This window comes from Salvelinus alpinus, chromosome 27 (assembly GCF_045679555.1).
Source record: "Salvelinus alpinus chromosome 27, SLU_Salpinus.1, whole genome shotgun sequence".
Taxonomy (NCBI): domain Eukaryota; kingdom Metazoa; phylum Chordata; class Actinopteri; order Salmoniformes; family Salmonidae; genus Salvelinus; species Salvelinus alpinus.
This window is the reverse complement of record NC_092112.1, coordinates 18572207-18586626: the sequence shown is the minus strand read 5'-3', so window position 1 is coordinate 18586626 and position 14420 is coordinate 18572207. Positions and strand designations below refer to the sequence as shown.

General features: G+C 41.1%; 1 protein-coding gene across 2 annotated transcripts in view; it reads right to left on the bottom strand.

The window, feature by feature from the left end:
* The window catches only part of ezrb (ezrin b), a 57920-nt gene extending 44410 nt beyond the window's left edge, over positions 1 to 13510 (bottom strand). The window contains exons 1-3 of one of the 2 annotated variants that reach the window (XM_071369620.1): positions 13337 to 13510; positions 12080 to 12189; positions 4942 to 5025 (exon numbers count right to left, since the gene is read on the bottom strand). In XM_071369620.1, coding sequence (XP_071225721.1) covers positions 4942 to 5025; positions 12080 to 12091 — 96 coding nt within the window. In that variant the 5' untranslated portion in view covers positions 12092 to 12189; positions 13337 to 13510. The remainder of the gene's footprint in view (positions 1 to 4941; positions 5026 to 12079; positions 12190 to 13336) is intronic. The other variant, XM_071369621.1, reaches the window with a different exon arrangement.
* Between the last annotated feature and the right edge of the window lie 910 nt (positions 13511 to 14420).

The window sequence follows — 14420 nt, the reverse complement described above, 5'->3', positions numbered from 1 at the left end:
GATAAGATCAGGGCCCACCACAGAGAGGGGCCCACTCCAGGCCACTTTAACAGGGGATGAGCTCATCACTGATGCTGAGTAATACCAGTGTGTGTGGGGGGGTCACTCTGTGTGTGTGTGTGTGTGTGTGTGTGTGTGTGTGTGTGTGTGTGTGTGTGTGTGTGTGTGTGTGTGTGTGTGTGTGTGTGTGTGTGTGTGTGTGTGTGTGTGTGTGTGTGTGTGTGTGTGTGTGTGTGGCTGTGTGTGTGTGTGTGGCTGTGTGTGTGTGTGTGGCTGTGGGGGGAGGCCAGGGGAGGAAGTGGGCTGCTCATTTGACGTCTATACAGTATGGAGCAGGCCTTTGCCGAGAAGTTGCTTAAACAGCCCCTCGTGGCATGCTGGGATAGCCTCGCATGAAGGTGCAAGCTGGTGGCTCTGATATTCAGCAGTCTCAGCCATGTACACAGGCTTGGAGTGTGTGGCCTCCAGATTACAGGCCTGACAAAAACAATTGGCTAGGTACTGGTCTGTTTCAGCTGTCGTGGGCAGCCTAGCTGTTTGGAGAAGGAGACCAGTTGGCTAGGTACTGGTCTGTTTCAGCTGTCGTGGGCAGCCTAGCTGTTTGGAGAAGGAGACCAGTTGGCTAGGTACTGGTCTGTTTCAGCTGTCGTGGGCAGCCTAGCTGTTTGGAGAAGGAGACCAGTTGGCTAGGTACTGGTCTGTTTCAGCTGTCGTGGGCAGCCTAGCTGTTTGGAGAAGGAGACCAGTTGGCTAGGTACTGGTTTGTTTCAGCTGTCGTGGGCAGACTAGCTGTTTGGAGAAGGAGGTGCTTTCTGTACACTTGAGTGCCACGCATACAGGAACCTTTGAAATGTTTGTACATTTGATTGGTGGATTCAAAATGTGTGTGTGTGTGTGTGTGTGTGTGTGTGTGTGTGTGTGTGTGTGTGTGTGTGTGTGTGTGTGTGTGTGTGTGTGTGTGTGTGTGTGTGTGTGTGTGTGTGTGTGTGTGTGTGTGTGTGTGTTTGTGCGCATGCACACTTCTGTCTGACTGTCTGTGTCCTTCTCTGCAGGATATTTCTGCTACTGACTTCACCCGCTCATGCCAAGTTTCTAATTCAATTAGGTCACAGGCTTTGGACAGACACATTTCTAACCAGAGGAAGCAGTAGTTCAACGTCAGTAGACTTCAACTTTGGCTACTGGTGGTTATCAGATGGACAGTTCACAAGACAAACCCATTACGTGCACCTGTATTGTGAGCGTCGACAAACTGTTTCCAACACAAATTATTCTGGTGCACGACAATGTCTGGCACACCCCACTGAGGCCTTTCAACACGTAGCTGAAGGAATTCTTAGTGACACCGAAGTGGAACATCCATTTTTAAACCTTGAATATACTACAAGTTTGCATTTCCTACAGTGCAGGAAAATGATCAGCAACAAAAGAGTGAGAAAATTAAGATCCTACATCTGTACATCCCATGATGCCTTTGGAATCCAGTCCACACTGTAGCTACAGACGTAACACCATGGGACTCAACCATTACATAAGCACATTAAAAAAACTAAAGTTCTATTTGTCAAATACACCAGAAAGGTGCAGTGAAATGTGTTGTTTTACAAGGTCAGACATAGTATTAAAAAAAAAAGCTAAGTGCCTTGCTCGACGGCACATCGACAGATTTTTTACCTTGGGTATTCAAACCAGCAACTTTTGCTCGAACCACTAAGATAGCTGCCGCCTTCTCACATCCAGTACATTACACTGAAGTATCAACCAACAAGAGGTTACGGCAGCAACTTACTACAAGCTCGTCAATGTACAGTAATCTGAGAACAATACGATATTATCTTATTGTCCCTCTATACTTACTATACAAACATGCTGTATTCAAAGATGTTGTACAGAAAACATTGATGTCAGGGACCGGCTCAAACACATGTATTTCTAGGTTCTATGGGAAGGACAATGATTGGGATGATTCACTTCTAGAGGTCGACCGATTAGCATTTTTCAACGCCGATACCGATACCGATTATTGGAGGACCCCAAAAAAAGCTGATACCGATGAAATCGGCCGATTTTTATATATATATATATATATATATATATATATATATATATATATATATATAATAATGACAATTACAACAATACTGAATGAACAATGAACACTTATTTTAACTTAATATGATACATCAATAAAATCAATTTAGTCTCAAATTAATAATGAAACATGTTCAATTTGGTTTAAATAATGCAAAAACAAAGTGTTGAAGAAGAAAGTAAAAGTGCAATATGTGCCATGTAAGAAAGCTAACGGTTAAGTTCCTTGCTCAGAACATGAGAACATATGGAAGTGGTGTTGGAGGGCCAGTAGGAGGCACTCTTTCATCTGGTCTAAACAAAGATCCCAATGCCCCAGGGCAGTGATTGGGGACACTGCTCTGTGTAGGGTGCCGTCTTTCGGATGGGACGTTAAACGGGTGTCCTGACTCTCTGAGGTCATTAAAGATCCCATGGCACTTATCGTAAGAGTAGGGGTGTTAACCCCGGTGTCCTGGCTAAATTCCCAATCTGGCCCTCAACCATCACGGTCACCTAATAATCCCCAGTTTACAATTGGCTCATTCATCCCCCTCCTCTCCCCTGTAACTATTCCCCAGGTCGTTGCTGCAAATGAGAACGTGTTCTCAGTCAACTTACCTGGTAAAATAACGGGGGGAAAAAAAAAAAAATTAAAAAAAAAAAAATATGAAAGCTGGTGGTTCCTTTTAACATGAGTCTTCAATATTCCCAGGTAAGAAGTTTTAGGTTGTAGTTATTATAGGACTATTTCTCTCTATACCATTTGTATTTCATATACCTTTGACTATTGGATGTTCTAATAGGTACTTTAGTATTGCCAGCCTAATCTCGGGAGTTGATAGGTTTGAAGTCGTAAACAGCGGAATGCTTGAAGCACAGCGAAGAGCTGCTGGCAAACGCAGTAAAGTGCTGTTTGAATGAATGCTTATGAGCCTGCTGCTGCTTACCATCGCTCAGTCAGACTGCTCTATCAAATCATAGACTTAATTATAATATAATAACACACAGAAACCGTTCCGTATTTTATCTAACGGGTGGCATCCATAAGTCTAAATATTGCTGTTACATTGCACAACCTTCAATGTTATGTCATAATTACGTAAGATTCTGGCAAATTAGTTCGCAACGAGCCAGGCGGCCCAAACTGTTGCATATACCCTGACTCTGCGTGCAATGAACACAAGAGAAGTGACACAATTTCCCTAGTTTAATATTGCCTGCTAACATGAATTTCTTTTAACAGTCGCTCTGGATAAGAGCGTCTGCTAAATGACTTAAATGTAAATGTAAATGTAAATATGCAGGTTTAAAAATATATACTTCTGTGTATTGATTTTAAGAAAGGCATTGATGTTTATGGTTAGGTACATTCGTGCAACGATTGTGCTTTTTTTCGCAAATGCGCTTTTGTTAAATCATCCCCTGTGGTCTTCACATGGTTCGCAACGTGCCAGGCTGTCCAAACTGCTGCATATACCCTGACTCTGTTGCACAGAACGCAAGAGAAGTGACACAATTTCCCTAGTTAAAATAAATTCATGTTAGCAGGCAATATTAACTAAATATGCAGGTTTAAAAATATATACTTGTGTATTGATTTTAAGAAAGGCGTTGATGTTTATGGTTAGGTACACATTGGTGCAACGACAGTGCTTTTTTTCGTGAATGCGCTTGTTAAATCACCCGTTTGGCGAAGTAGGCTGTGATTCAATGATAAATTAACAGGCACCGCATCAATTATATGCAACACAGGACAAGCTAGATAAACTAGTAATATCATCAACCATGTGTAGTTAACTAGTGATTATGTTAAGATTGATTGTTTTTTATAAGATACGTTTAATGCTAGCTAGCACCTTACCTTGGCTCCTTGCTGCACTCGCATAACAGGTAGTCAGCACTGCCACGCAGTCTCCTCGTGGAGTGCAATGTAATCGGCCATGATCGGTGTCCAAAAATGCCGATTACCGATTGTTATGAAAACTTGAAATCGGCCCTAATTAATCGTCCGTTCCGATTAATCGGTCGACATCTAGTCCATTCCATAAATAATGTCAATTTTACATCTACATTGTTATATATATTGTAATCTGATAAAAATAAAAAGGCTTTTATCATGCTCTCTCTTCTCACACTACCGGTAATCAGTTTCAGTAGCCTCACACTACCAGTAAGCAGTTTCAGTAGCCTCACACTACCAGTAAGCTGTTTCAGTAGCCTCACACTACCAGTAAGCTGTTTCAGTAGCCTCACACTACCAGTAATCGGTTTCAGTAACCTCTTGACTCTCTTCTCACACTACCAGTAATCAGTTTCAGTAACCTCTTGACTCTCTTCTCACACTACCAGTAATCAGTTTCAGTAACCTCTTGACTCTCTTCTCACACTACCAGTAATCAGTTTCAGTAACCTCTTGACTCTCTTCTCACACTACCAGTAATCAGTTTCAGTAACCTCTTGACTCTCTTCTCACACTACCAGTAATCAGTTTCAGTAACCTCTTGGCTCTAAGCACAACACCCCTTTCTGGAAATGGTTGCTAGAGTACGTGAGGAGAGAGGGTCTGATAAGAACAATTCCAGTTCAAATCTCTTGAAACCCTGCCTTAGATAACATATCAATGGCTGTGAGTGGGTACAGGACAGGCCTGGAGGTATGGAGAGGTGGGGGCTTGGGGCTGGGTCACTAGAGCAGGGCAACTGATTAGAGCACACACACACCACACACACACACACACGGCTTCAAAAGATATTTAATAAAAATGTCTGTAAAAATGTATTGTAAATACTCTAGGTGCTCTGTTGTTGCTGGTAATAACAGGACCAACCCTATGAATATAACAGCTAGAAGGATACTGTAAACACTGACCTGGTCAAAGAGCTGTTTACCAGTGGTGCTGGGCTGGACGGCAAACTCCAGCTCAGCGTCCATGGTGGTGACACGAACATTGACCTGTGGAGGGAGAGACATGACAGAAAGACATTAGTGACACAAAAACATGACTATTTACTATCTAGTCAGAGAGAGAGGGGTTAAAACACTATAGGAACTAACAGCGACAGAGCAGCTGAGGAGCCATGTACATGTCACACAGACGTGTACTTCAAAGGGGATGATACTGTATGTAAAGACAGAGTAAACACAACAGAGCATGTGTTTGTTTATCTATGCTTTGTAACAGACAGAAAGACTGATCGGAGTGAACTGAATGGGAAAATCACGATGTGTTTTACCTCAAATATTTACTCCTGAGCTTTCGTTTCAGATTTCATACTAAGCTAGACTGGTAAACTTCTCTGTTTGACTATAAAGTAAATTGTGTTAGGTTGTGAAGCACGTCAGCCTTTCGTAGCAGACCAGCTGCAGTTAGCTAGTTACAGTAAAGGCACATGGTTGACTTCAGAAGGGGCCCCTGTCGGAGATAGTCATAGGTGGTGAGGGCGATAGTGTCATAACCCCTTGACACAGACCAGCCTATCAGGATAGCGTGGGTGGGCAGGGAATTTTGTCAATACAGGCTATGTCCATTCACTGCCGTTTTGAGAGAAAAGGCATGCGTTTCCATTCTTCGGTTAATGATTGATAAGGCTGACCTATGCTGCACAAACAGTCCTTCTAGTTTTGGCCTGCTTACGGAGGTCCACTGAGGTAATAAAACGATTCAAACAACTAAAACGTTGAAAATAAGCTGAAAAACATAGAAAAAAAACAGCCTCGCGAGTTGCAATGAGAGCATCTTCCCGATTTCCATGAATGAGACATAACATCAACTGTGTAAGGCTTTCACAATAGAGACCCGTGATAGGATATCACCACTTCAGTGACTAAAGTCCTGCTAAAATACATCATATTCATTACAATGTCAGCATTGTGAGCTCTCTAACACACACCAGTCCTTCAACTCTCTCTTCGAGGTCAGATGTTGTTTCAGTTATGATTCGGTTCTACAGTACAGTATTTACCCAGGTTATTGGTTAGCACTGACTGACAACCCTATAAAGAAGTGTGTGGACTTAGAGATGAGGGAGCGGAAGCCTGCTGTTAGCAGAGCCTTTGGTGTAATCTGTCATCTCCTGGCCATTGTGAATGACATTGAGGCTCTGTAGTGAGCAAACTCAATGGTGCCTAATGGAAACGGCCAAACGGGACGTCTGCTGGGCTGGGGCCTGGGCTCTTACTGACTAACTGTTGACTCACAGCCATGCTCCCTAGCTGCCTCGTAGGCTACATACTGAGCCTACACAGAATAACTGACGTGACGATGGCAGTAGACAATTGTTCCATAGTAAGAACAATTCAACCCTTTCAGAACAAAGTGAATGTGAATGGACTACGAGAGAAAATTGCATTTACATTTTGGTCATTTAGCAGATGCTCTAATCCAGAGTGATTTACAGTCAGCGCATTCAACTACGGTAGATAAAAGGTAAGGTAGATGAAAATGTAAGGTAGGTAAGTTTAGGTAAGTTAGATAATGTAGGTAAGGTACATAAAAAAGGTAGGTAAAAGTTAGGTAAGGTAGATGAAAATGTAAGGTAGGTAATGTAGATGAAAGGTAGGTAAGGTAGATGAAAATGTAAGGTAAGTAAGGTAGATGAAAAGACACGGTAGGTTAGTTTAGGTAAGGTAGGTAATGTAAATAAAAGGTAGGCAAGGTAGATAAAAAAGTAAGGTAGGTAAGGTAGTGTAGGTAAGGTAGATGAAAGGGTAAGGTAAGGTAGGTAAGTTAAGGTAAGGTAGGAAAGATAGATAGATAAAAGGTAAGGTAGGTAAGGTAGATGAAAAGGTAAGGTAGGTAAGGTAGCATGAAAGGGTGTATATTTTTTGCATGGGAAAAGCCTCATAATGGACATATTGAATGTTGTGGGCAGCTGTGACTGGGTCAGTCCGAGTCTGGGAGTCCAGTTGGAGGAGGAGGGCTAGTTCAGCACACCGTAGCAAAACATTTTCCAACCGAAAAATGAAAATATGTGTTGTTATTGGACAAATTTAGCAAGTACCTACTTGTTTGACTCCAATTCAAAATGCTTTCTCTCTATTGAACACAACCCATGACTGACAGTATCATCACTAAACCTGGAGGTGAGGGGCTCCTAGCTCACACTGTGGGAAGCAGCATCCAAAACAGAGGTAAAAAAAAGAGAGAGAGAAGAAAACTCAATTAAACAGCAACACAAAGATCCCCTTTCAGCTGGGCCTCCCCAGTGGTTCCTCTCCTATACCACTATGCCTTCTAAACGGACCTTAGGTCCCAGACTGCACACAGTCAAACTGACTCCAGATCAGCTGTGTGAGGGAGACAGACAGGCCTCTTCCCTGTGACGACAGAGTTAAACTGACTCCGGATCAGCTAAATGGAGGGAAAGGACAGGAAACGTGCACAACGTTATCCCTCCACATCGTTGTATAATATACCTAGAGTAATGACTAAATCGGGGCACCCTAAGTCAACACACCCAGACCAACAGAGAGAGGAACAAGTGAGTGGGCACCGCCACACACACAAAAACCAGTGGGTGAGTGACATCTGATCTCATGCGATTCGACTAACGGTAAGTCACTGAAGCCATTCAGTCAGAATATTACCAGAAAACATGACATTAATGACAAAAATACACTGGGCAAAGACCTACATTTCCAGAAAGTGCAACTCTGGTGAGAATGACTATAATTATTCTGAAACCACAAGAGAAGTACACGTATGCTTATGACAGCAAACTTTCCAACTGACTCGAAATGGTCCTTTGTATATTAATCAACAAACCAAATGTGATTTGGCTCAATGCAATACACTAACAGTTGTTGCATAAACACATTAATTTTCCATTCTAAATTATGGGCCTCTCTGAACTGGATCTCTGTCTGTCTGTGTGTGTTTGTGTGTGTCTGTCTGTCTGTAAATTATGTATATGTCTATGGTGTATGTAGGCACCTGAGCTGAGCCATAAGGGAAACTGGGCATCTACCACCCCAATATCAGTTAGGGGGGGGGGGGGGGCAATCCCCCCCCCCCCACACTTTCAATCTGAAATCACCATCACCCACTCATGAATTTGTCATTATTGCAGATTAAAAGTGTTTGATACATTACTGGCTCTATATTTATCTTTTAAAATCTGCTATGACATAGCCAAGGAATATATAGCACAATTTTGGATTTCGCCCGCGTCTCATCTCAATCGAATAGTTTAGACTGTTTGGATGTGTTGACAGACTCGGAGTGAGTTGCTTCTACCATGCAGTGCGGGTGGCAAAAGTGATTACTGTCCTCGTTATGAAATTATCAACTTTAACCTGTATATCCAAAAATTACCATAATACTGATTGTTTCAAGCAAAACTACCAAAATTAGAAAGCGCAAGCCATTTTATAAACATTTGAATGCTGAAGGTGATCTGCGCAGATGTGCCAGATCACTAGTGCTGAGCGATTAACCTAAATGTTGGTTATTTTCCATTTTTTAAACAACTAATTGACCAACATTGGTTCAATAATTTGAATTCCATTTCATGTGGGGTTTTTTTTTTGTGAGCTCAATGCGCACATCGCACAGTTTATCTAGAGATAAATCAAATCCAGACTACTAAAATAGTGATTTTGTCAGGCTGCATAGGCAGCAGCTCTATAGAGATGAGATGATGACTTGGAATGAAAAAAAGTCATCAAATAAAACAAATGTAATATACACAACAACTGAAATATTTTATTGAAGTAATGTGAATAAATGATGGTTAATAAGTGAAATGGGCAGTCACTACCATCATGGTACTTTTATTAATAGTTTTATTCTGTGTTCTTACGGCATTCAACCCTCATAATGCATAGTGCGTTTAATGTTTAAAATAATAATAGAAAACAGAGATTATTATTTTTTATAATCTAACAGAAACCGAACAGAATAGCTCTAGTTGGTCATTGTGCAAAGCTGCATAGTACGCAGTTTGACTATGATACTGATAGTGCCTAGGGTTGTTGGGAATGCAAAATGACTTGTAGATCAATGACTGTCAACACAATTACATGCTTAGTTCAACACTGAAGGCGAGGACGCGGTTGTCACAAAAGATGAGAGGTATTTTCGGAAGATATAAAGAAAATAATACAAAAAAATACAAAAAAGTCAACTGCCGATTAAATACACTTGAATACATTTTCTGACCGATGCATGCTACATTTGGATCGTTTGGGGTCCCGCGGACCGATGCACTCACATCTTATTAAACATTTGAACCGGAGACCGATGTGTATCTGTGAATAATTACATCCCTAGTCGTAACCAAATTGACGTTGAGTGGATCGTGGGTGTCTAAGTAAAAAAAAATATATATATATTTTTTTAAATACATTTTTTGGGGGTGAAAAAATACTGCAGTCTGAATTTAAACAACATACCAGGTAGAAAGTGTGTAGAAATGTATTCTTAGAAAAGAAATCTTCAATAAATATATTTTCAATATGTAGCTATTAGCGCCAATTAGCAGATTTTGTGGTCTCAAACAAGTGAGCTTGCCAACATTCTTCATCAAGAATATGATCCATATGGAATTATTGACAATGAAAAAGGTTGGAATGTTGTTCACTTGTGTAATATAATTGCTACATTTACAGTCAATATAGCATTAAAACTAGTTTTCCAGATTGCATTTCGGCCTTAAAGATATGAATATTGGGTCACGACTGAAACAACCTGGTTCATTCTGGGTCCCGAGGCAAAACCAGTTGAGAACCTCTGGTCTAGTATGCAACACCCTTCACTGGTTAATGAGTTGGTTGACCGATGGTGATCATCATCTCACCACAGTGGCTCAACAGAATGGGCTGCATGCTGCATTCCCATTCAATATTTAACAACGGTTTGGATGGCTTTAAAGGAGTCTGTTGCAATGTGGGGTTGTCATGGGAACATGTCTGCAATGCCCCACAGAACCATATAGCCATAAACTACCACTGGGCTGGGTCCTACCTGCTGACCTGCTGAAGGTCCCATGGAGACTGGAGTGGGGGTAGAATACACCCCTGCTGCGTCCCTTTCAATAATGTATTTAGGACTGAGACCTCTAATAGTGGGTTAGTTTTGCAGACTGGGGCACCTCAGCTTGGCCAACTTGTTGACTGAACATAGTGTATTAACTTTTGTTAACTAAAGACTATATAATGATGTCTAAATATATAATGATGTGATAAGTCCCAACATGATGACTATTCGTAGTGACATGCCCAGAGGGCGTAACAGCAGGCATCGTCATATTATTGAGTTATCAATTATACAAGAGAACAAATTATTAACAATGGGTTTCAGACATGAGAAGGAAACACCCACATCTCTGTGTGTGTGTGTGTGTGTGTGTGTGTGTGTGTGTGTGTGTGTGTGTGTGTGTGTGTGTGTGTGTGTGTGTGTGTGTGTGTGTGTGTGTGTGTGTTTGTGTGTGTGTTTGTGTGTGTGTGTGTGTTTTACTGTCAAATGGAGGGGCCGTGAAACAGGATTCAGGGAGAGCCAAGGAGGGAACATGATTCACTTGATGACAATGTGCAGGTTGGCATTTATTGGGATGACTCATGTACTGGAGGCAGCTCTGCAGGATAGTCAATAGCTGGCATAGCCACAAAGTAATATAATCTGAACCCTAATCTTTACCGCACTGTTTACCTTATGCTTAACCTTAATTTAAGACAAATTTAAGCAAATTTTTGTTTTTGTGAATTCTTACGACATATAGCCAATTTTGACTTTGCAGCTGGCCCATCTAGTGGAAATCACTCGGCTCTGCCTCCAGAACAAGATGTATCCTATTAAAGGTCAACCTGCTGACAATGTGTCATTCTGAGAAGTGTAAGTTGAGAGAGAGAACACCAAACCAGGATCTCAATCTCAGCTGCTCAAATCTCAACTTTCTCTTGTCAGATTACTTTCTCTTCTAAACCAATGAACTCTACTCTAGTTCTATTTCTCTATGTGATAGATACATTCTACCAGGTTTGATGTGTTTTTCACAGTAAATGGGATTTTGGCTTAAATGGTTGATAGTCTTGCATCACAACTCACGATACTGAATCTCAATATGGGCTGATCATCATGTCAGTGAAAGTCAGTTTGTGTTATAGAAAGCCCTTCTAGTCAGTAGTGAGCGTAGCAGCCACAGCTTAACAAAAAATGTTGACCAACCAACGCTATAAATAGGAGCAAGATCATCAAAAAAACCTTGGCAATATTTAATGTCTTTCTTAACTCACGGTATATAGAGAGAAGCCAGTCAGTGGCAGTAAATGAATGCGTATGCCTCATCATTGATATCGTGGAGAGAAAATAAACGGTCTGCCATTATATTACCAAAAAGGTCAGGTTTTCAAGTTGTGTTCCTAAATGTGGAGTACCAGAGAATGCTACTGTGTCATGCAGCCAGCACCACAATGATGTCACTTTCCAGTGACGCTCTTAACACTTTATGACTCCTAGTCTTCTAGTGTCTCGGATGAGAGACTGGGGGGGCTAATGAAAGTCCATCGGTTTTTTGGAAGTGCTGTCAAAGACAAATGTCACCAAAAAAATGACCAGCTGTAAACCCAGGTAGGCCTCAGCTAGGATATTACATTAAGTCAAATAAAAAGGTTCTGAAAGTAAGACTTATGAAGATGACGAGACTTCATGTGAGGAAGCACATATATTCAGACAGTGTGACCACTTACAAGAGGCCAACTTCTTATTCTCATCTTCAAGAGAATGTATTGATATAAGTGAGGATGTTTGTATTTTCATCTACCAGTGAAACTACAAATTAAACCATAGAAAAATAATATCTATTTGGTGTAAAATAGTCAATACAGCACAAATATCTTATAGTATCTCCTCTTATCATGAGCAGACATCGTGTCTCTTGCCAGCCTGGGCTACTTGGATCTCGACTCAGGACTGCCAACGTATCCTCTTTAGTTACCAAGCATATGTTTAGACAACTCAGTAGAACGACATTAACATCTTTGAAATATATAAAATCACTGCAATACTTACAGCTTTAGGCATTTTGTGTCCTTTTCCTGGGTCCGTGCGCGGAGCTGTGAAGTTGGTTTCCAAATACTTCGGATAGCCTACTAGATGACGTCTCCACAGTCAGTGCCTTCCTGTCAGAGAGAGCGAAAGAGGATAAACGCGTTTCAGCCACTCCGGTGATAACCAGTCAGACGGGACTACCCTTCCTTCTTTAAAAGCTGGTGCGAAATAGAGATTGGTTGACGCAGCCCTCGCACAGCCGTATGAATCATTTTTTATAAATAGTCTATGGAAATTCAGATGAAACGAGCCTCACCCATAACAGCCACAAAAAGGAGAGTCGAGCTTTAACACCGAAATAAATTAGGAGTCTCCACCCTTATAGGTACACATCTTACTTCAGCACCACTACTGTGGTATCTAGGTGTGATCCTTGCTCGGATAAAATTATGAGGGGACGTTCGATGTAGCCTACAGTATATGATACACGGTGTACTGCAGATACATTTTCCTTCAGAATCAATTCATCTTGGCTACTACTGGGTGATGTGAAGCCAATACAAAGTTGCCTATCCATCACAGGGACATCAAATATACTGTTGCGTATCAAATATACTGTTGCGTTTAGGGTCTGCCGTCTGTTACAATGTAACAACTTGTCTATATCCTTTAACAGGGCGCGACCTCAGTTGGGATCACAAAATAGCCACGAGCTTCATTAACTTCTGAAGAAAATACACATTAGGCCAACACTGTTTAGGCTATTTCAAAAATAACAACATCTGTTAGGTTACACGGCGTGTGTAGAAGTAGACAGACCTACAAAGGAAACAAGTTGAGTCCACCTAACGTTACCAACCTAAATCACGTTACCAACCTAAATCTGTAGTTACCTAGCATAGGCTACTAGGCTAATCAGTGAATCTTCTTTGTTGTCAAATGTCATAATATTATTATCCAAGATAATTATTTGACCGACTCGAATAGGCTTTAATTGTGCATTTTGGAGCAAACATTCGAATAAAATAGCCGTTGCATCATGGATACATTTTTACACTTGCAAGCTACATAACATTCCATTTCTAGCATTTTACCAAGCCACAACCCACTACAATAATCCCAGACACCTGTTGTTATATTCCCCCCTTTGTGGGAAGCGGCGGCAGAAGTGGTGCAACAAGTGCGGAAACAAAGTAGTGAGCATCCCTATTCTGTTCAACAGTCTCACGTTCACATAAATATTCGATACGCTATTCATTAATAGGTACAATGGCTTACCAGAGCAGGTGTGATTTAAAATGGTTCTACCGCAGGGCAGACTCGGACACTCCTCTGCAGAACTAACAGCGCGGCAATATGGCTGACCCTCCGCTACTTCAGCGCTCCGACTATTGCCGCCTGCTTGCATGAGTTCCTGTTTGTCACCGGTGCCAGGCAAGCGGGACCGTCATTCGTACAGCGACTCCCATTAATGACACGTAGTTTATATTGAAAACTGTTGAACTCAAGCAAGCTTGTAGAAAAATGCAAAATAAGGGCAAAACCCTCCAACTGATCTACTGTAGGATTAAAATGGTATGTTTATTATGGAGAAACAATTTTAAATTAGTAACCTAATTTGTGATAACTAATTCAAATAAATTTGGAGTGAAAATATATGGCAAAGCTTTAAAATTATCATAGCAAAATGTTGACCATTGAAGGATCAGTGATTCAATGTGGCACCCAATTCTGTGGTCAATAACTCTTTATGGGCACATTGTTTCTGGTACCCTGACAACCCTTTATGGGGCACCTACAGTATGTCATTTATCACCGTTGAAACCACTCAGTAGGCCTGCATTTATAATCTGAGTCTCGCTATATCAGCCAGGCCGAATATGACTTTGTCTACAGTCAAAGCAAATTTTCTTAATAGTACATGCTGCTCATTGTTGACTAGATCTAGCAAACAATTATACAATTCGCCTGTTATATTTGGCTATTATAAAAGACAGGCACTAAACAGCATATTTATTTCACCAATGCGATGGCTTCACTCCATGACCTTGAGGATAAAACAGACCAGATGGAATAGTTGTGTCATTGTACAGAAGGGAAGACCTTGAGATAACCAAGAGGCCACATCATAAGAGTATTCAGATGAGAGCATTATGTGAGCCATACATTTATTATCAGAGTAGCTTTAACATGATTCATTGGGTTTAGGGTTTGGCGTACAACTGAAAAAAAAGTGCAAAATTACATTAAAAAAGTCCTTTATAAAAGACACCCCATAATCTGAGAATTTTACGAATTGCTGTTGCTACATAAAATTGGCCTACTGTAGGTTAAGTCTATAGGCTATTATGGGAAGTGGTAA